Below are 23,164 nucleotides of genomic sequence, written 5' to 3'. Positions count from 1 at the left end.
GCTGGATTTCAGGAATTCTGCTAGCGAGTTATTAAGTAACCACTGTTAAGAATTACATAAACTTGAAATCAGTTGTATTTTAAAATGAAATTAACAAATACTCAAAACCCATCACTTCCTAAACATTTTTGTACAGGTACTATTATCTGTGCTTTTGGGTGTAAGCCTTTTGTGTCTGTGTGGTGAGGACAGCATGGAAAAGTGGAGGACAGACATCTCTGTGCCAGCTCCACCTCAAGGACATCAAACAGGAGGGAATATGTCACCATGGAAGTTGGCAAATTCTACAGCTGGATCTTGTGCTGGACTGTGCCCAGTACATGGTGAAGGACTCACTATGCTGAGGGAATATTCTCTCAGTAACTGAAAACCACCACCTGATTCGGCAAAGAAGTCATTCAACCGTGAACAAAGCAGTGAAGCTCCAGCCTGCTCAGCTCACTTTTGTTTTCTGTGCTGACTTAAGGAATACCAATGAACATTACGTTAAAAACACCACCGCTTCCACCCTAGAGGCCTCCGGACAGGGCCAAAAGCCATCCTTGGTCAAATTCACTACCCTCCTTAGAAGCTGGCCTTCTGGAAGGTCCTACATGTCTGCCAGGGACTTAGCCAGGCCTGAAAATCTCTGGCAGGAGAGCCAGGCTGCCACTGGCCCAGGATGAGAGCTGAAAAGGTGTCTCTACCTGGGACTCGTCCCCATGCCCAGCTCTGAGCTTTGCATCTTCCGGCCACATGACTGCAGCCTAAGTGTGAGTGTGCAGGCTAGACAGAACAATCATGTTTCCTGAAGAGATGGGGAAGGGGGATGGGGGTAAAGGTGGGTTCAGCATGGAACAGGGGTGTGTGGGGATGGAGGGGGGGCTTAGGTAGCCAGGAAGCCCCCATCCACTGGCACAGTGGAGCCTGTGGTCATGCTGCTGCGGTCACTGAGCAGGAAGAGGATGGTGTCCACCACGTTCTCCACCTCTGCGGGCAAGGTGCGGTTCAGGACGTGCACGAAAGGAGCTGCCCTTCGTCCCTTCCTCCCACCCCTCACCTGAGCAGGCCACTGGCGTGACTCCCAGCCGGGCTCCCGGCCAACTCACCGGCAAACCTGCCAAGGGGGATGCGGTCCAGCATGGCCTTGGCCTTCTGAGGGTCACTCCAGGCGGCCTGGCCCATGGGTGTCATCACCACCGTGGGGTTGACTGCATTCACACGGATCTGCACTGGCACAGGCAGGGGGTCAACTCGGTGGGCTGAGGCTCTCTGAGCACAGGGACTGGGCGATGGGAGGCGTCCCACTGGGGCTCACCTTGTGTGGCCCGAGCTCCACAGCCATCACTTTGGTCAGTATGTCCAAGGCACCCTTAGTGGAGCCTGTGAGGAGGGACGGCACGTGTGGAGCCTGAGCTGCCTGCTCAGATGGGGGGTTGCGGGGTGGGGGGGGGTGGGAGTGGGGGCAGGGCACAGCCCGGGCTCACTCACAGTAGACACTGTGGTTAGTCAGTCCCCGTTGGGAGGCCTGGCTAGAAACATTCACGATGACCCCTGGGGCTCCCCGAGCTATCAGGCCTCGGGCCACAATCTGAAATGGCAGAAGAAGGATGAGGCAGGGCTGGCATCACCCAGCAACCCCCACTCCTGCCCTGAAGCCAGCCCACCTGCGACACCTGGATGACCGCCCGAAGGTTCACATTGAAAGACCTGGAGGCACATGGACAGACCCCGGTCAGGGACTGAGGCCCTGCAGCAGGAGACAGCCCTTCCCCAGGGGCGCTCCTCCACCCCACCCCACCCCACCCCACCCCACCCCCGGCTTACATGTCATATGCCTCCTTGGTGACCTCCAGGAAGGGCTGTAGAAACGCCACAGCTGCATTGTTCACCAGCAGGTCCACAGGGCCAACACCTCCCAGCGCCTGCTCCGTGGCCTCCCAGTCAGCTAGGTCCACGCACACGGTCTCTACCCCGGGGCACTGTGTATATTATGTGGTAAGGGGGCACATCGACCAGAGACTCCATGCCCCGGAGGGGCTACAGCTGGGCCTCTCCCATTCAAGGGAGAGGGACTGTGTTTTCGTGACCTTTCAGTCTCCCAGGGGTAGGGGCTTAGGGGTCTCAGGGGAACCAGTCACCTTCTTGGGGCTCCCAGGGTGCTGTCGGGAGACAGTTAACTTGGCCTTTGGGCAACTCAACTCGGGGCTTCAGGATCAGGGATCTAGCCCCGCCTCCAGCCAGTCTACTTCCTCCCAGCACCAGAGCGCCTCTGGCCCAGCAAAGCAGCCATTTCTGCCTCCTCCTAAGTCCAGGGGGAGTCGTCGTTCTTCCGCGCGTCCGGCGAGGGGCGGGGGTGCTAAGAGTCCTTGGTGAGCCCCAGCGCCCAGCTCCCGTGTGTCCCTGATGGGCCGCCCTCAGCTCCCCGCTGCAGCCCTCTGGGCTGGGACAGGGCGGCGCCTACCTCGCGGACCAGGCTGTCCAGGTCGGCCTGGGTCCGGCTCACGGCCACCACTCGGGCGCCAGCCGCGTGTAGCGCCTTGACAATACTGCGACCGATGCCTGCGAGGAGCGCGGATGAGTGAGGGTACCCATCCCCGGCCACCTTTGCCCGCCCCCGGCCACCTCCCCAGGCCCACCTTTGCCCGCCCCCGTGACGAGCGCCCGGCGCCCCGCGAGTCTCAAATCCATGATGTTCCGGCAGCCACACTGCGAATCTTGAGCTGCGCTTCTGGGTTCAGAAGGGCGCGGGGCGGGGCCGGGAGAGGGGCGGGGCGCGGCGAGCCAATCGCAGGGTGGTGTCCCGCCGCGGGCGGGGATATTCAAATAGTGGTCTCCCCGCGGGGGCGATTGGCCGAAAGGAGTGGGCGCGGCCTAGGAGAGACACACGGGGTCCTCGCCTGACCGTGATGCTGCTGCTGCTGCTAAGTCACTTCAGTCGTGTCCGACTCTGTGTGATCCCATAGACCGCAGCCACCACGCTCCCCCGTCCCTGGGATTCTCCAGGCAAGAACACTGGAGTGGGTTGCCATTTCCTTCTCCAATGCATGAAAGTGAAAAGTGAAAGTCAAGTCGCTCAGTCGTGTCTGACTCTTCGCGACCCCATGGACTGCAGCCTACCAGGCTCCTCCATCCATGGGATTTTCCAGGCAAAGTACTGGAGTGGGGTGCCATTGCCTTCTCTGTGAGGCAGAGTTTTGCCTTCTCTGTGGTCCTTCAACCCGGCGGGAAATAAGGTTAGCGGGCCCCGGCAGCCTTTTCCCCCTGCCAAGTAGGTTATTACAAAATCAATAAAACCAAATATGGTAATTTTTACCGGAAAGAAGGTGAAAGAGAACGCAGTGCTAACCCTTTTTTTGTTTCTGAGAAGAAAGGTTTGCTAAGCTCCCCTCCCCCAGACCTGGGAGTAGCTCAGGCAAGCTCACTTGTATTGCTTAGAGCGAAAGGTTTGGACAAGCCTATAAGACATGACTGAGCGACTTGACTTTCACTTTTCACTTTCATGCATTGGAGAAGGGAATGGCAACCCACTCCAGTGTTCTTGCCTGGAGAATCCCAGGGACAGGGGAGCCTGGTGGGCTGCCGTCTATGGGGTCGCACAGAGTCGGACACGACTGAAGCGACTTAGCAGCAGCAGCACCAGTAGCATAAGCCTGAAGAAGAACTGATGCGAAGAACTGACTCCTTGGAAAAGACCCTGATGCTGGGAAAGACCGAAGGCAGGAGGAGAAGTGGACGACAGAGGATGAGATGGTTGGATGGCATCACCGACTCGATGGACATGAACTTGAGCAAGCTCCGGGATATGGTGCTGGTCAGGGAAGCCTGGTGTGCTGTAGTCCATGGGGTCACAAAAAGTCGGACACGATTGAGCTGAACTGAATTGGCTCCCAGAGGATCAGGGGACAAAGAAAGGATTTGGACACCATTCTGGGTCCAAATTGAGACTTAAATTGAAGAAAATTGGGAAAACCACTAGACAATTCAGGTATTACCTAAATTAAATCCCTTAGGCTTATACAGTGGAAGTAACAAACAGATTCAAGGGATTGTGTCTGATAGAGTGCCTGAAGAACTATGGTTAGAGGTTCTTGACATACAGGAGACAGGGATCAAGACCATCCCCAAGAAAAAGAAATGCAAAAAGGCAAAATGGTTGTCTGAAGAGGCCTTTCAAATAGCTGTGAGAAGAAGAGAAGTGAAAGACAAGAAAAGGAAAGATATACCTATGTGAATCCACAGTTTCAAAGAATAGCAAGGAGAGATAAGAAAGCCTTCCTCAGTGATCAATGCAAAGAAATAGAGAAAAACAATAGAATGGGAAAGACTAGAGATCTACCAAGGGAATATTTCATGCAAAGATGGGCACAATAAAGGACAGAAGTGGTATGGACCTAACAGAAGCAGAAGATATTAAGAAAAGCTGGCAAGAATACACAGAAGAACTATACAAAAAGATCTTCATGACCCAGATAATCATGATGGTGTGACTTGAAGGAGGAAACAGACAGAACAGGCTCCATCTTGAAAGCAGGACTCCATCTTGGGCCCAACAGTGGACTTTGAGCTATATGCCCAGTATCTATGGAAATGACATACCAGCTGGAAAACCAGGCCCCCGGAAGGAAGAGCCCTAGGGCTTGTACCTAGACTCTCCATCACCTAAAAGAATACCCTAATTATCTGTGTGGATAGAATCATACATTCTATTATGCTTATTGGGGTATGACCACAGGCCTATTGATAATTGTCCACTGTTAACTACCTAGGCCTAAGGCATATGAATCATGGGTCAACTTTGACTGTATCTTTCTTTTCATTTGTTCAGACTAGTTTCAGGGAATTTGGGGAGGTGGGTTTGGGCACATACACTTAGGGTATATACGGTTTTCAGAAAAACTGGTCAGGGTCCTTGGCTAAGAGGAGACTCTTCCTTGGGTCCGAAGGTGTAATAACCTGCACTCCACTATCTGCATTGTCCTTCTGAGGGAGTTTGTTTCCTGGAATGCATGGCTATATTTGGTGCATTGGCCGGGAAACTCCTCACTTTGAGGAGACAAGTCCCCTTTGGGACTACTCTGAGGGCTTGCGGCTTGAATCTTCTAGAGGGGGGAAGGTGCCTTGCCCTTCTGGAAGGATTCTGCTCCTCAACACCCGGACCGTTCACGTTAGCAGGTAGTGGACGGCAGCAGGGGAACTGAGCGCTCAGGTGAGGAGGAACCCACCCGGGAAGGTGGAAGAGGGGGCTTGATCACCCCCCTGGGAGGGACTAGAAGGAGCACAGACCCACAGGAGCCTGGAATAGGCAGGTGGGAGCGATTGCTTGGTATGCAGGTTGACAAGCGTGTTAGGGCTTAGGAAGGAAATTTGTGAATGTCATTTAGGAGGTAGTGTCGATGCTGTCTTGGGGAAAATTATTACCAAGCTATCTCCAGGAGATTGTTAGGAGAAAAACTTGGTCTTTGTGTGCTTGTATTCTGCCCTCCCCAAGGAGGCGTCCCATCTGCTGTGAAATTCTTGACCCCTTGGAATTATCAGGCTAGAAGGAGGGGGACACATAAGTGACTATGAATTGGCTTTTCCGGAGACAGCCTGGGATGTGGGATATTTAACCCATCTGTGTTTTCATCTTCTCCTGATCAAGCCCACCAAGGCAGAATGGACTTAAAAGTTAAGGGAGAAACAGTTTTGGACCACATGGTATTCTGGTTTGGCAGTGCTGACTGGCAGGTGAAGACACTCTGATCCCCCTTCTCCCTCTGAGATTTGGCAGGTAAGGCTCCTCTCACCCCAATTAGGAAACCCCAATGGCAATTTAAGTGTTTCATTGAGTGGAAATATCAGAAGTACGTATGGTGCCAAGAACTTCATAGACAGAACAAAAAGGAAAAGTAGAAGACAGTCTGAGAAGGTAAGCAAGATGGGAAGAAATGATTCTAAGGCAGCTGTATTGGACTGCAGGATTAAAAATTTAAAGAAGGGATTTGGAGGAGACTATGGGGTGAAGATGAAGCCTAACCACCTCCACATACTCTGTGAGGTCGAATGGCCCCCTATGGGAGTAGGGTGGCCACCAGAGAACACCATGAACTCAAAAATAGTGGAAGCAGTCTATACAGTAGTCACAGGAGAGCCATATTGATATATGGATATCAATATCCATATATTGACTCATGGCTAGGGTTAGCTCAAGACCCTCCTACTTGGACAAGGTTCTGTACCCAGAAGGGAAGGAAAAATATTAATGGCACAAAAATTGACTGATGATAAAAAAAATAAAAGAAGTTCTACAGGATTTGGACCGGGATGACCTGACCCCTCCCCCACACTGGAGAATGACGCGCCCGCCGCCCAGTGCTCCACCAGGACCAGAGGCTGCCTTAATGCCCGATCCAGGGCCAGGTGAAGGTCCTGCAGCAGCCGCTGCTCCTCAGCCAGCTCTCCTGGAGATCGTAGAGCTGCCATTTCAGCAGGCTCCGATCCCAGCGATGGAGACCTCTGGTCAGTGCCCCCAGAATTCCACCTCAGGTGGACCTCCTAGATTGTATCCACCTCTCCCGGTGTGTACTGATGGTAAGGAGGAAGAAAACACAGCAATTAGTCAGAGGCTGCGCTCCGCCAAAGAGCAGGGGGAAAGAAGCCCACTACAGATGCCCCTCAGAGAGCTACAATAGCCTCTGGTTCAGGACACATGTGGGCACTACCATCCACCCCCTGTAGCTTATTATTACCAGCCATTTTCCTCTACGGATGTATTAAACTGGCAGAGACACACTCCACTGTACTCGGAGGAGCCACAAGTCATAATTAGGCTAATGGAGACTAGTTTTCGAACCCACCGCCCTACATGGGAAGACATAATCCAACTACTAGTCTCCCTTTTCAGCACTGAGGGAAGACACAGGATCCTAACTGAGGCCAAAAATGGTTAAGAGAAATGGCACCTGAGGGTACTGCAAACGCGCAGCAGTGGGCAGAACTAGCCACCCCCAGTGAGAGGCCCAGCTGGGACTGTACCACAGAGGAAGGGGGGCCACCTGGAGAGATGTCGGGTGACTATTTTACAAGGCCTCACAAGGGGGGCCCGAAAAGCTATGAGTATCACAAAACCCTCCAAAGTGATTCAAAGGGAAAGCGAATCACCCTCTGAGTTCTATGAAAGACTATGCGAGGCCTATAGAGTTTATACGCCAATAGATCCGGAGCCCACTGGGTCTCAGATGGTGATAAATGCAGCCTTTGTGCCTCAAGCCTACCCCAAAAATGTCAGATGTAGGGCACCAAGTGACTCATGAATTTTTATACATCTCTGAATGTGCCTTTGTTGGGAAGAGACTTGCTGTCTAAATTGGGGGCACAAGTGACCTTTCCCCCCATGAAAGACACACTCTTTGAGTGGGCTCAACCACCTATTTACTCTCCCTCTCGGTAACCCCTCAAGATGAATGGAGGTTGCTCAATCTCCCTGAAGGGAAACTGGATGGGCTACACAGTTGAGAGAGAGAGAGAGTTAACTCAACAGTTCCCTGAGGTCTGGGCAGAAGACAACCCCTCCGCCCCGGGCTTGCAAAACAAGTCCCATTGGTAATAGAACTCAAACCCTATACAATTACATCAGCACTCACTGGCCTTGGGCCTGCCAGACCTTGCTAAGCCATTTACTCTTCATGTGACTGAAAAGGACAAGGTGTCTATGGGAGTGCTGTCCCAGACTATGGGGACATGGGACAGACCAGTGACTTATCTCTAATCAGCTGGACAGTGTTGCCACTGGGTGGCTGCGATGCTTATGGACAGTTGCTGTTGTTGTCTTACTGGTCTGGGAGACAACCAAGCTGACTTTGGGCCAAGATTTGATCGTAAAGTCCCACATGAGGTCAGCACTCTCCTCTGAGGGGGCCCCCATAAATACCTGTCGACATCCTGGATTACTCGATACCAGTAATTGAGTAATTACTCAGTTACTCAATACTGTTATGTGAGAACCCCCATGTTACTACTGAGGCTTGTCAGGCCCTGAATCTAGCCACTCTCCTTCCTGTAGGAGAAGGTGGGCCCTCACATGATTACAAGGAAATCCTAGAAGTTTATGCCAGATCTGTCTTGAGAGACCGGCCAATCCCAGACCCATAATTGGGCCTGTACACCAAAGGCACTAGCCTGGTGAAACAAGAACAATGACTGTCGGGATATGCAGTAGTCATGGAAGAAACCATCGTTGAGGCTGGCTCTGTGCCATCACACTGGTCCGCTCAATGGCCGAACTATATGCTCTAATCCGGGCCCTCCAGCTGTCAAAAGGTAAGAAGACAAACATTTACACAGACTCCAGGCATGCTTTTGCCACACTACAGGGCTCTGTATAAGGAGAGAGGCCTTTTGACAGCTAGTGAAAAAGATATTAAAAATAAGGAAGAAATTCTGACCCTATTAGATGCTGCCTGGGAACCAGAAAGGTGGTTGCAGTCATACACTGCCAAGGACGTCAAAAAGAGGATACCCCCCAGGCTCGGGGAAACAGACTGACAGATAAAACCCCTAAACAAACAGTTGAGGGCTTGGGGGTGAAAAGTGAAGCCCCTATTAAAGCTCTTGTATTGGCGGAGCTGCCTGACCTAACACTGGACTCTCCAAAATACAGTGAAGCCCAAAACCAACTAGCCAAAGCGGAAGGGGCCATCTAGACTGAAAAGGGATGGTGGGAATTGCCAAGTGGCAAATTATTGGTACCAGAGGAACCGGCACCCACTCTGGTAAGCCAACCACACCAAGTGACTCACCTAGGCCATGATAAACTGGAAGAGCTAATTCAAAAATATTTCTTGGTTCCCCGCCTCTCTTCTCTATGCAGGACAGAATCTCAGAACTGCACTGCCTGCTCACAGGTCAATGCTGCCTATCAGCACAGACGGAAACCTCTGGGGATTCAGCTAAAAGGCAGGCTTCCTTTGAACACCTGGAAGTGGACTTCACTGAAATGAAACCTCACCAACACTACCTGCTGGTCATGGTATGTACATTCTCAGGATGGGTAGAAGCTTTTCCTACCGGGACTGAAAGAGCATCAGAAGTAGTCCAGTGCCTGCTTAGGCAGATAGGAGATAGTTCCTAGATTTGGATTTCCTACCAGCATTGGATCAGACAACGGCCTGCCTTTCGTAGCTGATTTAGTACAACAAATAAGCAAAACTTTAAACATCAAATGGAAACTACACACTGCATATAGGCCCCAGAGTTCTGGGATGCTGGAATGAATTAACTGGACACTTAAAGAGACACTGTCCAAAATGGATCATAGAGACTGACTGCTCCTGGGTGGACTTGCTTCCAATGGCTCCACTAAGACTCAGGATGACCTCACGGTCCCATGGCTCTTCTCCATATGAAATTGTGTATGGGAGACCCCCTCCCATAATAAAACAGCTGTCAACAAATTTGCTTCAGGTAAGGGGAGATGAGATTTCACAGCAGATGGAACAACTGGGTAAGGTAATAAATCAGGTAACTAAGTTTGTACAAGGAAGGGTGCCATTCCCCTTTGGGGAACAGATTCACGAATTTGTGCCCGGGGGTCAGGTGTGGTCAAGGACTGGAAACAAGACTCCTTGGCCCCACATTGGAAGGGTCCATATACTGTTGCTCTAAGCAGCCCTACTGCAGTTAAAGTTGCAGGTGTCACTCCCAGGATCCACCACACGAGGGTGAAGAGAGCATACCACGCAGACCCGGAGGACACCAAGTGGACTACACAAAAGGACCCCACTGAGCCCCGTGAAACCAAGAGCATCTTAAAGAAGAAACAGAGGTGAAGCTCTACAATCAACTGCTGCTACAAGGACTTGCTGGTATCATCTTGAGACTAACCAGAGTTTCAGTACAAAGAGGGACCTGTGCTATAATTAAAGTTGAATGTTGTGTATATATTCCTGATTTATCTGGTTATGTATCAGCTGCTTTAGATGACATGAAAAACCAGGTAAAAGCAATGTCAAATGAAAACATTCCTTTCTGGACTTCGGTCCTATCTTGGGTGAAGGGGGATTGGTGGAAAACTATATTTACCATTGTTATAGTTGCCTTGATAATTCTGCTTTGTGGACCCTGCATTTTACAATGTATTATGAACTTTGTAACCCAAAGGTTGGTGTCGTTCTCCCAAATTGGTGGTCAGAGAGCCAGGGTCCAATATATCCCTATGAATGATGCTCATACTATGAATTAAGAGCATCAAGAGTGGGGAATGAAGGAGGAAACCGACAGAGCAGGCTCCATCTGGAAAGCAGGACTCCATCCTGGGCCGGACTGTGGACTTTGAGTTACATGCCTAGTATCTACGGAAACGACATACCAACTGGAAAACCAGGCCCCTGGAAGGAAGAGCCCCAGGTCTCGTACCTAGACTCTCCGTCATCTAAAAGAATACCCTAATTATCTGTGTAACCGAATAGAATCATAATTCTATTATGCTTATTGGGGTATGAGCCCAAGCCTATTAATTGTCCACTGAGATCCAACCAGTCCATCCTAAAGGAGATGAGTCCTGGGTGTTCATTGGAAGGACTGATGTTGAAGCTGAAACTCCAGCTGAAGCTCAAACTCCAACTTTGGCCACCTGACTGAAAGAGCTGACTCATTGGAAAAGACCCTGATGCTGGGAAAGATTGAGGGCAGGAGGAGAAGGGGACGACAGAGGATAAGATGGTTGGATGGCATCACAGACTCGATGGACATGGGTTTGGGTGGACTCCAGAAGTTGGTGATGGACAGGGAGGCCTGGTGTGCTGCAGTTCATGGGGTCGCAAAGAGTCGGACACGACTGAGTGACTGAACTGAACTACCTAAGGCATATGAATCACAGATTAACTTTGATTGTATCTTTCTTTTCCTTTGTTCAGACTAGTTTCAGGGAATTTGGGGAGGTAGGTTTGGGCATGTACATTAGGGTATATAAGGTTTTCACAAAAACTGGTTGGGGTCCTTGGCTAGAGGAGACTCTGCCTTGGGCCCGCCGGTGTAATAACCTGCGCTGCACTATCTGCACCGTCCTTCTGAGTGAGTTTGTTTCCCAGAACGCGTGGCTACAACATGATCACTCACCTAGAGCCAGACATCCTGGAATGCAAAGTCAAGTGGGCCTTAGGAGGCATCACGACGAACAAAGCTAGTGGAGGTGATGGAATTCCAGTTGAGCTATTTCAAATCCTAAAAGACGATGCTGCGAAAGTGCTGCACTCAATATGCCAGCAAATTTGGAAAACTCAGCAGTGGCCACAGGACTGGAGAAGGTCAGTTTTCATTCCAGTCCCAAAGAAAGCCAATGTCAAAGAATGCTCAAACTAGGCACAATTCCACCCATCTCACATGCTGGTAAAGTAATGATTAAAATTCTCTAAGCCAGGCTTCAAGAGTCATGAACTGTGAACTTCTGGATGTGCAGGCTGGATTTAGAAAAGGCAGAGGAACCAGAGATCAAATTGCCAACATCTGTTGGATCATCAAAAACGCAAGAAAGTTCCAGAAAAACATCTATTTCTGCTTTACTGACGATGCCAAAGACTTTGACTGTGTGGATCACCACAAACTGTGGCAAATTCTGAAAGAGATGGGAATACCAGACCACCTGACCTGCCTCTTGAGAAACCTATATGCAGGTCAGGAAGCAACAGTTAGAACTGGACGTGAAACAACACACTGGTTCCAAATTGGGAAAGGAGTACGTCAAGGCTGTATATTGTCTTCCTGCTTATTTAACTTATATGCAGAGTACCTCATGAGAAATGCTGGGTTGCATGAACCACAAGCTGGAATCAAGATTGCTGGAAGAAATATCAATAACCTCAGATATGCAGATGACACCACCCTTATGGCAGAAAGGGAAAAAGAACTAAACTCTTGGTGAAAGTGAAAGTGGAGAGTGAAAAAGTTGGCTTCAAACTCAACATTCAGAAAACGAAGATCATGGCATCTGGTCCCAGCCCTTCATGGCAAATAGATGGGGAAACAATGGAAACCTTGACAGACTATTGTTTTGGGCTCCAAAATCACTGCAGATGGTGACTGCAGCCATGAAATTAAAAATGTTTTCTCCTTGGAAGAAAGTTATGACCAACCTAGACAGCATATTAAAAGGCAGAGACATTACTTTGCTAACAAAGGTCCGTTTAGTCAAAGCTATGGTTTTACCAGTAGTCATATATAGATGTGAGAGTTGGACTATAAAGAAAGCTGAGCGCCGAAGAATTGATGCTTTTGAACTGTGGTGTTGGAGAAGACTCGTGAGAGTCCCTTGGACTGAAGGAGATCCAACCAGTTGATCTTAAAGGAAATCAGTCCTGAATATTCATTTGAAGGACTGATGCTGAAGCTGAAACTCCAGTGCTTTGGGCACCTGATTGGAAGAACTGACTTATTTGAAAAGACCCTGATGCTGGGAAAGATTGAAGGTGGGAGGAGAAGGGAGAACAGAGGATGAGATGGCTGGATGGCATCACTAACTCAATGGACAGGAGTTTGAGTAAACTCTGGGAGTTGGTGATGGACAGGGAGGCCTGGCATGCTGCAGTCCTTGGGGTCACAAAGAGTTGAACACGACAGAGCCACGAATCACAGCACATTGGAGGACGCAGTGGGTGGGAGCGACGGAACGGTTCTCCTGACACCCACACATTGGGTGTGGATGTGGAGGAAGGTGGTCTGGTTAGGGGATGGGCCGGTGGAGCAGGTATGGGAGTGCAGGCCGGTCCAGCGAAGCCAAGGTGTGGCCCTGCCCTCTCCTCTTTCCTGGCTGCCCCCAGGCTCTGTCAAGTACCTGGAGTGCTCAGCCCTGACCCAGCGGGGCCTGAAGACAGTGTTCGATGAGGCCATTCGGGCTGTGCTCTGCCCGCCCCCTGTGAAAAAGCCAGGGAAGAAGTGCACGGTCTTCTAGAGCCCCCACTTCCGGAAGAGCAGCCCCCTCCTGCCTGTATCTGTTGTGTTGAGATGTGTCCTTGAGTCCGCTGTGGGGGAGTGGTGGGGGTGGGGAAAGGGAAGAAGCATGGGGATGAGGCTGCTGCTCCAGGGGCGCTGCGGGGGCCATGGGGTCCTGTCTGCTCTGCCTCATCTTCGTGGGGACGCAGCTCCAGCCTCCCCTGGCCCCCACTGGAGGCCAGAAGGGAGCAGGGTCTCCCTCAGGCTGTAGGGGCGGGTCCGGGGCAGCCCCAGGATGGGCTTCCCAGATGGGAGACTTTGGGGGGGGTGGGTTCTGTCCTTGTGCCCCATGATGGGGCAGCCCCTTCTTATTTTATACAATAAACCTTCATCATCTCCTGTTCTCGACTCACTACCTGCCCTGCCCGGGTCTCTCCCTGCCTACTCCTCCACCCTGGGGGTCCTAGGCCCCCAACCCCTGCCAACCAAAGGTACAGAGCAGGTACGCTTGACACTCCCCACCCCCCAGCCCAAAGCCACATGAGCTCTCTCAGTCTTCATAGGAGGGACCCTATGGAATGCAAGTGAGTATGGGAGTGAGTGGGAGCGAGTGTACTTGGCCCCTTCTGGATAAAGCAAGCCCCTCCTGTGCTGACCTCAGGCCTCTGGGAGGGCACAGCACCTCTCAGCAGCTCCCAGGGGTGGCGCAGTACAGTCTGCAGTCAGGCCCTAGGGGGCCTGTGGAGCCCAGGCCAAGGCCAGGGGTCACTCAACTGAGTGTTCACGAAGACACACCATCCAGAGGGAGGGCGTTGTGCAGCTGTGGAGATGTGGAGAGGACAGGAGGGGTGGCAGACGGGTCAACAGTTTGGGTTTGCTGGGCAGACACGGCGGGAGGTGAGGGGCGGCCCGGCCTGTCACTAGGACTTCACCCCTGGGGCCTGCAAGGCACCACTCGGGGCAGATCCGTGACATGAAGCTAAGTGACACTCAGCTCCCCCGCAGTGGTGTGCAGAGGGTGGACAGCTGGATTTCAGGAATTCTGCTAGCGAGTTATTAAGTAACCACTGTTAAGAATTACATAAACTTGAAATCAGTTGTATTTTAAAATGAAATTAACAAATACTCAAAACCCATCACTTCCTAAACATTTTTGTACAGGTACTATTATCTGTGCTTTTGGGTGTAAGCCTTTTGTGTCTGTGTGGTGAGGACAGCATGGAAAACTGGAGGACAGACATCTCTGTGCCAGCTCCACCTCAAGGACATCAAACAGGAGGGAATATGTCACCATGGAAGTTGGCAAATTCTACAGCTGGATCTTGTGCTGGACTGTGCCCAGTACATGGTGAAGGACTCACAATGCTGAGGGAATATTCTCTCAGTAACTGAAAACCACCACCTGATTCGGCAAAGAAGTCATTCAAACGTGAACAAAGCAGTGAAGCTCCAGCCTGCTCAGCTCACTTTTGTTTTCTGTGCTGACTTAAGGAATACCAATGAACATTCACGTTAAAAACACCACCGCTTCCACCCTAGAGGCCTCCGGACAGGGCCAAAAGCCATCCTTGGTCAAATTCACTACCCTCCTTAGAAGCTGGCCTTCTGGAAGGTCCTACATGTCTGCCAGGGACTTAGCCAGGCCCGAAAATCTCTGGCAGGAGAGCCAGGCTGCCACTGGCCCAGGATGAGAGCTGTAAAGGTGTCTCTACCTGGGACTCGTCCCCATGCCCAGCTCTGAGCTTTGCATCTTCCGGCCACATGACTGCAGCCTAAGTGTGAGTGTGCAGGCTGGACAGAACAATCATGTTTCCTGAAGAGATGGGGAAGGGGGATGGGGGTAAAGGTGGGTTCAGCATGGAACAGGGGTGTGTGGGGATGGAGGGGGGGCTTAGGTAGCCAGGAAGCCCCCATCCACTGGCACAGTGGAGCCTGTGGTCATGCTGCTGCGGTCACTGAGCAGGAAGAGGATGGTGTCCACCACGTTCTCCACCTCTGCGGGCAAGGTGCGGTTCAGGACGTGCACGAAAGGAGCTGCCCTTCGTCCCTTCCTCCCACCCCTCACCTGAGCAGGCCACTGGCGTGACTCCAAGCCGGGCTCCCGGCCAACTCACCGGCAAACCTGCCAAGGGGGATGCGGTCCAGCATGGCCTTGGCCTTCTGAGGGTCACTCCAGGCGGCCTGGCCCATGGGTGTCATCACCACCGTGGGGTTGACTGCATTCACACGGATCTGCACTGGCACAGGCAGGGGGTCAACTCGGTGGGCTGAGGCTCTCTGAGCACAGGGACTGGGCGATGGGAGGCGTCCCACTGGGGCTCACCTTGTGTGGCCCGAGCTCCACAGCCATCACTTTGGTCAGTATGTCCAAGGCACCCTTAGTGGAGCCTGTGAGGAGGGACGGCACGTGTGGAGCCTGAGCTGCCTGCTCAGATGGGGGGTTGCGGGGGGGGGGGGGGGTGGGAGTGGGGGCAGGGCACAGCCCAGGCTCACTCACAGTAGACACTGTGGTTAGTCAGTCCCCGTTGGGAGGCCTGGCTAGAAACATTCACGATGACCCCTGGGGCTCCCCGAGCTATCAGGCCTCGGGCCACAATCTGAAATGGCAGAAGAAGGATGAGGCAGGGCTGGCATCACCCAGCAATCCCCACTCCTGCCCTGAAGCCAGCGCACCTGCGACACCTGGATGACCGCCCGAAGGTTCACATTGAAAGACCTGGAGGCACATGGACAGACCCCGGTCAGGGACTGAGGCCCTGCAGCAGGAGACAGCCCTTCCCCAGGGGCGCTCCTCCACCCCACCCCACCCCACCCCACCCCACCCCCGGCTTACATGTCATATGCCTCCTTGGTGACCTCCAGGAAGGGCTGTAGAAACGCCACAGCTGCATTGTTCACCAGCAGGTCCACAGGGCCAACACCTCCCAGCGCCTGCTCCGTGGCCTCCCAGTCAGCTAGGTCCACGCACACGGTCTCTACCCCGGGGCACTGTGTATATTATGTGGTAAGGGGGCACATCGACCAGAGACTCCATGCCCCGGAGGGGCTACAGCTGGGCCTCTCCCATTCAAGGGAGAGGGACTGTGTTTTTGTGACCTTTCAGTCTCCCAGGGGTAGGGGCTTAGGGGTCTCAGGGGAACCAGTCGCCTTCTTGGGGCTCCCAGGGTGCTATCGGGAGACAGTTAACTTGGCCTTTGGGCAACTCAACTCGGGGCTTCAGGATCAGGGATCTAGCCCCGCCTCCAGCCAGTCTACTTCCTCCCAGCACCAGAGCGCCTCTGGCCCAGCAAAGCAGCCATTTCTGCCTCCTCCTAAGTCCAGGGGGAGTCGTCGTTCTTCCGCGCGTCCGGCGAGGGGCGGGGGTGCTAAGAGTCCTTGGTGAGCCCCAGCGCCCAGCTCCCGTGTGTCCCTGATGGGCCGCCCTCAGCTCCCCACTGCAGCCCTCTGGGCTGGGACAGGGCGGCGCCTACCTCGCGGACCAGGCTGTCCAGGTCGGCCTGGGTCCGGCTCACGGCCACCACTCGGGCGCCAGCCGCGTGTAGCGCCTTGACAATACTGCGACCGATGCCTGCGAGGAGCGCGGATGAGTGAGGGTACCCATCCCCGGCCACCTTTGCCCGCCCCGGTGACGAGCGCCCAGCGCCCCGCGAGTCTCAAATCCATGATGTTCCGGTGGCCACACTGCGAATCTTGAGCGGCGCTCCTGGGTTTAGAAGGGCGCGGGTCGGGGCGCGGCGGGCCAATCGCAGGGTGGTGTCCCGCCGCGGGCGGGGATATTCAAATAGTGGTCTCCCCGCGGGGGCGATTGGCCGAAAGGAGTGGGCGCGGCCGAGGTGAGGCACATAGAGTCCTCGCCGATCCTGGGGCAGAGTTTATCAATCAGATTGCCTTCTCAGCGGCACTTCAACCGGAGGGAAAATAAGGTTAGCGGGCCCCGCATACTTTTTTCCCTTCCCAAGTAGGTTATTACAAAAATAAATAAATAAATAAAATCAGATGTGGTAATTAGTACCGGAAAGAAGGTATTAGACTTCCCTGGTGACTCAGACGGTAAAGCGTCTGCCTATGATGCGGGAGACCCGGGTTCAATCCCTGGATCGGGAAGATCTTCTGGAGAAGGAAATGGCAACCGACTCCAGTATTCTTGCCTGGAGGATCCCATGGACGGAGAAGCCTGGTAGGCTATAGTCCATGGGGTCGCAAAGAGTCGGACACGACTGAGCGACTTCACTTCACTTCTTCACTTTATCGGAGAGAAGGTACCTCGTGAAAGAGAACGCAGTGCTAATCCTTTTTTTGTTTCTGAGAATAAAAGTCTGGCTAAAAGGATCACATGATCCCCTCCCCCAGACCTGGGAGCAGCTCATGCAAGCTCACTTGTAGTGCTTTGAGCGAAAGGGTTTGGACAAACCTGTAAGCCTGAAGAAGAAATGATGCGAAGAACTGACTCCTTGGAAAAGACCCTGATGCTGGGAAAGATTAAAGGCAGGAGGAGAAGGGGACGACAGATGGTTGGATGGCATCACCGACTTGATGGACATGAGCTTGAGCAATCTCCGGGATTCAGTGCTGGATAGGGAAGCCTCGGATGGTGCAGTCTACGGGGTCACAAAAAGTTGGACACGACTGAGTGACTGAACTGAACTGATAAGCCTGAAGTAGAGCCCAAGGGCAGCAAAGGTGCACTTTAGCTGCAAAGGGTGTTGAGACACTAACTCGTCCGACCCACCCGCAGAAGGTCACTAGTACTTCAAAAACTAGGATAGGTTGGCATAGGCTAGGCTTGGGGTCATCAGGGTACCTGTGGCCCGCAAGGGCAAGCATTGCTTCCTGGAGCTTTAGGGTCAGTTAGAGATATATGTGTGCTCATATGTCCATGCATGCACTGGTTCCACTTTTAAAGCTACTTTGTTCTGTGGATCATGGTGGGAAAGCCTAGAACCTGCCCTGAAGGCCTTCTTTGGCCAGGATTATGTAAGCAATTGGTGACTGCAGGGCCCCTGGGTCATGTGGTTTTGGGCCCAGAGAGGTGGATTGTCTGGAGGAGACCGTGGCCTGGGGTCAGCAGGAGGCACAGATTTGAGAAGCCCCTGGAGGATCACCAAGTGAGTTCTCCCTACCAGACCTGGTCATGTGGTACTGCCCATCCCCTCTGGGCTCCCACCTAACCCTGCCTTCTGCTCCTAACCTTGGACCCTGCCATCTGCCTGCCAGAAGCTAAGAGGCAGGGAGGGGCGGGGGGGGGGCGTGGACAGTCCCCAGCCTGTCCTTCCTGAGAGGTACGTCAGCTCAGATCCCTTCACTGGCTTTTCCTGGCCCCCCCAGAATGGTGTCCAAATCCTTTCTTTGTCCCGTGATCCTCTGTGGGCCAGTTCAGTTCAGCTCAGCTGTGTCCGACTCTTTGCGACCCCATGGACTGCAGCATGCCAAGCTTTCCTGTCCATCAGCAACTCCCAGAGTGGGCCAGTTGCACCGATCCAGATCAGTTTTGGCACAGACCTTGCTCTGGAAGCCCTGAGGCTGAGCAGAAATGCCCTTTGTTCTCTCAACCCAGCACCACCATTGCCTGGACGGCCCCACCCCAGCCCTTTGTCTCTTGCCTCCTTGCCCAGGGTTGTACACTGCACCAGGCCAGCTGACTGACCACCTCAGGCCCTCATCACACACTCAGATGCCATGGGTCCTACAGGAAGCTGACCAGGGCAAGCACAACTGAATCCCAGCAGGGCCCGGGAGACCCTCTAGCTGCCCCAGGTGCAGGGCTCTTGTGTCCGAGGTCAGGCCAGGAACAGTAGGCAGGGCAGCAGCTCTGGACACTGCCCCACCTGGGGCTGCCCTCTTCATGGATAGTCTTGTGGGGGAAGGTGTGCCCCAAGGTGAAACTGGGTTTCTCATGGTTGGAGAAACTATAATAGTCCAGCACCAGCCCCCTACCTCCTTCACATCAGGGCTGAGAGCTCAGGCCCATCTTCCCTAGGGATGGTCCAGAGCATCTCCCTGCAGTTCCTTAGACCCTCTTCCTTCTCCAGCCAAAGGTAGTCAGAGCAGGGGGTGCTGGGCTGAAGGTCAGAGCCAGAACCACAGGGAAGGAAAGTTGGGTGCAGGCTGCCCTCTGCACAGAGAAGGCTGGGTGTAGTAGGGCCATGGACAGCAAAGACAAGGGAACACAGCCATTCAGATCAAAGTCACGGTCAGCTGTGGACTTCCTTTGGCTTTGGATCTGCCCCCTCTCTACCTCTTTTAAGATTTCCTGCGGCTCAGTCCCTGATTCTCCCCTCTCTGCCCTTGGGGCAAGCTCATCCAGAGCCCTGACAAGGCTACTTGTTTCAGAACTTCTGTTTATTTAGGCAAATCCACCCTAGCACATTGGACCACAGAGTGGGTGGGATCGACAGGGACTGGGTCTCCTGGCATCCACACACTGGGTGTGGATGTGGAGGAATGTGGTCTGGTTCGGGGGTGGGCAGGGTGGGCTAGGTATGGGTTTGCAGGCTGGTGGGGCGCTGGCGAAATGCATCGTGGAGGTGGGACCAAACCCGGGGCGGGAGCCTGCAGATGGTTGTCTGGGCGTGGGCGTGGATGGCGTCGGGGGCGTGGCCTAGGGCGTGGAGAAGCCTTTGCCTGGTGGCCCTGGAGGCCTGAGGGCGAGGTGGCGGGGCGTGGAGGCGGGGCCAGGCTCGGCCGCGCACCATCCCGCTGGCGCCCAGAGCGTGGCGCTCTAGGAGGCCAGGTACCCGGCGTCCACCAGGATACCTGACCCGCTGGTGGAGGCGCTGCGGTCGCTGAGCAGGAAGAGGATGCTGTTGACCACGTCTTCCACCTCTACAGCGGGTGGCGGGCGGGGTCAGCGCGGCTCGGCCCGGCTGGCTCTGCCCAGCCGCCCCAGCCACGTCCGCCACTCCGGGAAGCCCCCCTGACCTGCAAACTTCCTCAGCGGGTGGCGCTCCTTCAGCTTCTGGGAGAACTCAGGGTCAGCCGAGACTTTTTGGCCCATGGCTGTCAGCACCACCGTTGGATTCACGGAGTTCACCCGGATCTGGGGTCGGAGGGGCCAGAGGGGCGGCCTCAGACGGTGTAGGAACCCCGCCCTCACGGCCCCCCCTGAGCTTGCTCACTCACTCCTTGAAGCCCCCTACCCCCGTTCTGATCCCCAGGCCCCAACCTTGCCCACCACCACCCACCTGACCCCTACCCTGCGTGCCTTCTTAGGCCTGGGCCCCTGGCACCCCAGGGCCCCCATGCCTACCTTGTATGGTCCCAGCTCCATGGCCATGGATTTGGTCAGCATGGTCATTGCACCCTTGGTGGTGCCTGTGAGGAGAAGGCAGCACTGAGGATCCTTAAGGCTTCAGCAGGCTTTGCATGACGCCCAGCCTGGAGCCCAACTGCTCCTGCCCGGAATAGGGGCTCAAGACTGGCTAGAGGGACTCACTGTAGGCAGCTAGGTTGGGGAAGGTGACATGGGCCACCATGCTGGAGACATTGACAATGGAGCCAGGCACTCCACGGTTGATCATGCCCCGGGCCACGATCTGGAAGCCAAGACAGGGGACGGCCTGAGCCCACCGCACCCCGACCTGGGCCACGTCAGTGCTGAGCCGCAGCCTCCCACCACCTCACCTGGGACACCTGGAACGCAGAGCGCAGGTTCACACTGAAGGACCTGGGGAGCCGGCAGGCAGTTAGGCCGTGGTCACGCCCGAGACACATCCTGGACAGCTCCCTCCCGTCGGCTTCCTTCCCTCCTCCTCACCTGTCAAAGTCCTCCTTGGTGACCTCCAAGAAGGGCCTCATCAGTGCCACGGCGGCATTGTTCACCAGCAAGTCCACGGGGCCTACACCGCCCAGAGCCTTCTCCGTGGCCTTCCAGTCACCCAGGTCCACGCACACAGGCTCTATCCCGGGGCACTGTGGGGAGGCATTGGCCGGTGACCAAAGGGGTGCTCCTGGCAGGCTCATGAGGCATCCCCAAGGGTCATGGCCCCGGGTCACACTAGGCCCGTACACCTCACCTCCTTGGAGAGGCTGACCAGGTCAGCGTTGGTGCGGCTCACGGCCACCACTCTGGCTCCTGAGGCATAAAGGGCCTTCACCGTGTCCCGTCCAATACCTACAGGGGTTCACCAGGCAGGAAGATGGACCAACAAGTCTGCGGGTGGTGGCTGCAGATATGCTGCTCAGGAAAGCGTGATGAGAGGGTGCTGGCCAGAGGGGTGTTGGCCCAGGAGGTGGCAGGAGGCAGGGATCTGGACAACCAGGATCCGGCCAAGGGAGGCCCAGAGGGCAGCCCCTTCTTGCTGGGCCCATGGAAGAGGCCTTGGCTAGATGCGCCCCCATCTGCTCAGACTGAGTCTGAGGGCCGTCCTCTCAGGAGGGCTCTTGCATTGGCCAGGGAGAGGCTAGTGTCCTGTCCCAGTGGGGCCTGCTGGATGGTAGGGAGCAGTGCAGGCCCACTTTGGCTGGTTCAGTGGCTGGAGTCGGAGGCACTTGCCGGCAGGGCAGGCTGTGACAGGCACAGAGGGAATGTGCAGGCTCCAGCACTAGGCTCTGGGTCTGCTCATTTTGTTTTCTAACCTCAGCTCCTCTCACATCCCCACCTGCCCGGCTCATACCTACCTTTTCCTGCTCCTGTCACCAGGGCTCGAAGGCCACTGAAATTCAGCTGCATGGTGCTGCTCCAAGTCACTGTTCAACTGGAAATGAGGGTATGGGGATTTTATAGGCCGGGGCTGGGGCAGGATGGGCAGTTTGCCAGGAAGGCAGGTTTCTGTAAACCAGAGACAGAAGCTGTGCTGATGCCTGGCTCCGCTGGGTGTCCCTAATTTCCCCTTCTCTGGCCAGGTCTGGAAGGGATCACTTTCCTTACCCACAATCCAAAGGGGCCAGCCATAAGCTCTGTCCTGGGTTGGAAAACAAACTAGAAATAACAAGCTAGAAATAAACCCTGGAGTGTGGAACATGTCCCTGGCTGGCCAGAAGCAGATGGCCTGAAGCTGGTTCCTGCGAGCCCTGAGTCTGGTGGGCTGGAGTGACAGCCAAGAAACACAATGCTTCAGGCTGGCCCCCTGCACCTGCCGACCTGGATCACACCGTGCCCCAGTCTGGGGGCCACTTTGGCCTCGGGCATCTTCACCTGCCCCTTGCCAGCCTCAGACTCTCACTTCTCAGACATGCCTGTGGGCCCCGGCCACCTATACCCCACTCTCATTCAGGGATCCTGCCATTAAACCCATCTCACCTCTCTGAGATCTCCCTGACTCCTGGAGGCCCAGATGGGCTTGCTCTTCTGATCCTGTGAATTCATCAGTGACTAAAAAGAAGGCAGTCCCTGCCCTGCCAGGGACTCAGGTAACACATCCAACCTGGCTTTCTTCCCTCACACTTGTCAGAAACTCATTCTTTTTTTTTTTTTTTGGCCTTGCTTGAAAAATCTTCGTTCCCAGACCAGGCACTGAATCTGGGCCCTGGCAGTGAAAGTCTTAACCCCTGGATCACCCCGGCCAGTCTTTTTTTTTTTTCTTTTTCAAATGAGCAATAATCGCACACTGGATAAATCTCATTGGCTATGGTACTGCTGCTATGCAAAGCTAGAGAAACATTCTTAAAAGAGACTCAGGATGCAGACTGTGGAAGTGGAAAACTGACAATCAATTCTGTGCATGAGTGAGCTGGCCCAGAATACACAACAGGGGATGCCCTGAGCAACAGAAGGCTGAGTCCTCATATACAGTGTGACTAGAAGGTTTCTTCACGGGACCAGACCACAGGACAGAGCACACCTGCTCCCAGCCCGTTCCGGAGTCCTGGGAGCTAACCTCCAGGTGGCCTGATGAAAAGGAACATCCACTGGCTGTGGCATATTCCAGCCCTACCCCGACCCCCGCCCCGCCCCGCCCGCACTGCCTGCCTGATCTACTCTCAGAGGTCCTTCTGGGAAGTGTTCTCCCAAAGGTCCATAGCTTAAAAAGTCTCCCTACCTCCATCAATTCCCACCCCAAACAAAACCCCAGCAGCATCTGCCCCACTCAACCAAGGCCATCACTACACTCTAGACACATTTTCAAATGCTAAAGACAATATTTATTTTGAAGTAATTCAGTTGCAAGGATAGCGGGAACTTTTCTCCTTGAACCATTTGAGAGAAATTTGCAAAACTAGCATTCTATCACCCCCAGACAGCTTAGTGTCTGTTTCCTTTGAACAAAGACATTGTCCTATACAACCACAAAAACACACAATAAATACAACAAAATCTCAACACACACCACCACAACAAATA

General features: G+C 53.9%; 3 protein-coding genes and 1 long non-coding RNA gene across 8 annotated transcripts; 1 reads left to right on the top strand and 3 right to left on the bottom strand.

Moving 5' to 3' along the window:
• Nucleotides 1–57: 57 nt before the first annotated feature.
• On the bottom strand, nucleotides 58–2,745 carry LOC133232728 (L-xylulose reductase). The gene is made up of 8 exons (XM_061392528.1): nucleotides 2,619–2,745; nucleotides 2,444–2,541; nucleotides 1,807–1,961; nucleotides 1,647–1,689; nucleotides 1,471–1,570; nucleotides 1,298–1,362; nucleotides 1,089–1,206; nucleotides 58–969 (listed from the first exon to the last, which is right to left on the bottom strand). The coding sequence occupies exons 1-8, from the start codon at nucleotides 2,668–2,670 to the stop codon at nucleotides 866–868; spliced, it is 735 nt and encodes a 244-aa protein (XP_061248512.1). The 5' UTR covers nucleotides 2,671–2,745; the 3' UTR covers nucleotides 58–865.
• LOC133232733 (uncharacterized) lies at nucleotides 1,961–9,900 on the top strand. Of its 4 annotated transcripts, none has more exons than XR_009731445.1 (3): nucleotides 1,961–2,351; nucleotides 5,624–8,280; nucleotides 8,831–9,900. It is a non-coding gene; the product is annotated as an uncharacterized LOC133232733 (long non-coding RNA). The 4 variants fall into 4 exon arrangements; XR_009731447.1 differs by lacking the exon at nucleotides 1,961–2,351 and having other exon boundaries at nucleotides 3,356–6,480; nucleotides 8,024–8,280; XR_009731446.1 differs by lacking the exon at nucleotides 1,961–2,351 and having other exon boundaries at nucleotides 3,356–8,280; nucleotides 8,831–8,989; nucleotides 9,640–9,900.
• Nucleotides 9,901–13,967: 4,067 nt separating this feature from the next.
• Nucleotides 13,968–16,576, bottom strand: LOC133232729 (L-xylulose reductase-like). The gene is made up of 8 exons (XM_061392529.1): nucleotides 16,497–16,576; nucleotides 16,356–16,453; nucleotides 15,719–15,873; nucleotides 15,559–15,601; nucleotides 15,383–15,482; nucleotides 15,209–15,273; nucleotides 15,000–15,117; nucleotides 13,968–14,880 (listed from the first exon to the last, which is right to left on the bottom strand). Exons 1-8 carry the CDS (start codon nucleotides 16,546–16,548, stop codon nucleotides 14,777–14,779), a joined length of 735 nt encoding a protein of 244 aa, XP_061248513.1. The 5' UTR covers nucleotides 16,549–16,576; the 3' UTR covers nucleotides 13,968–14,776.
• Nucleotides 16,577–19,206: 2,630 nt separating this feature from the next.
• LOC133232730 (carbonyl reductase [NADPH] 2) lies at nucleotides 19,207–22,209 on the bottom strand. Of its 2 annotated transcripts, none has more exons than XM_061392530.1 (9): nucleotides 22,124–22,209; nucleotides 21,502–21,652; nucleotides 20,898–20,995; nucleotides 20,639–20,793; nucleotides 20,506–20,548; nucleotides 20,318–20,417; nucleotides 20,132–20,196; nucleotides 19,804–19,921; nucleotides 19,207–19,707 (listed from the first exon to the last, which is right to left on the bottom strand). In XM_061392530.1, the coding sequence occupies exons 2-9, from the start codon at nucleotides 21,551–21,553 to the stop codon at nucleotides 19,604–19,606; spliced, it is 735 nt and encodes a 244-aa protein (XP_061248514.1). In that variant the 5' UTR covers nucleotides 21,554–21,652; nucleotides 22,124–22,209; the 3' UTR covers nucleotides 19,207–19,603. The 2 variants fall into 2 exon arrangements, with proteins under 2 accessions (XP_061248514.1, XP_061248515.1); XM_061392531.1 differs by having other exon boundaries at nucleotides 21,502–21,578; nucleotides 22,124–22,188.
• Nucleotides 22,210–23,164: the final 955 nt, after the last annotated feature.

The sequence above is a fragment of the Bos javanicus genome, chromosome 19, assembly GCF_032452875.1.
Source record: "Bos javanicus breed banteng chromosome 19, ARS-OSU_banteng_1.0, whole genome shotgun sequence".
Classification (NCBI taxonomy): Eukaryota; Metazoa; Chordata; class Mammalia; order Artiodactyla; family Bovidae; genus Bos; species Bos javanicus.
This window is presented reverse-complemented; position numbering and strand designations above follow the sequence as displayed.

Excerpts from the sequence above, each read along its gene's own strand:
- LOC133232730 (XM_061392530.1), bottom strand. The coding sequence starts at position 21,553 with ATGCAGCTGAATTTCAGTGGCCTTCGAGCCCTGGTGACAGGAGCAGGA. Across the intron at positions 20,197-20,317 it reads CCCCAACCTAGCTGCCTACA|GCACCACCAAGGGTGCAATG; the intron begins GTGAGTCCCTCT and ends TTCTCCTCACAG. Across the intron at positions 19,708-19,803 it reads CCCGCTGAGGAAGTTTGCAG|AGGTGGAAGACGTGGTCAAC; the intron begins GTCAGGGGGGCT and ends CACCCGCTGTAG.
- LOC133232729 (XM_061392529.1), bottom strand. The coding sequence starts at position 16,548 with ATGGATTTGAGACTCGCGGGGCGCTGGGCGCTCGTCACCGGGGCGGGC. Across the intron at positions 15,874-16,355 it reads TGGACAGCCTGGTCCGCGAG|TGCCCCGGGGTAGAGACCGT; the intron begins GTAGGCGCCGCC and ends TAATATACACAG. Across the intron at positions 15,118-15,208 it reads TGGAGCTCGGGCCACACAAG|ATCCGTGTGAATGCAGTCAA; the intron begins GTGAGCCCCAGT and ends GTGCCAGTGCAG.
- LOC133232728 (XM_061392528.1), bottom strand. The coding sequence starts at position 2,670 with ATGGATTTGAGACTCGCGGGGCGCCGGGCGCTCGTCACGGGGGCGGGC. Across the intron at positions 2,542-2,618 it reads CGTCACGGGGGCGGGCAAAG|GCATCGGTCGCAGTATTGTC; the intron begins GTGGGCCTGGGG and ends CGCTCCTCGCAG. Across the intron at positions 1,690-1,806 it reads ACCAAGGAGGCATATGACAT|GTCTTTCAATGTGAACCTTC; the intron begins GTAAGCCGGGGG and ends ATGTGCCTCCAG.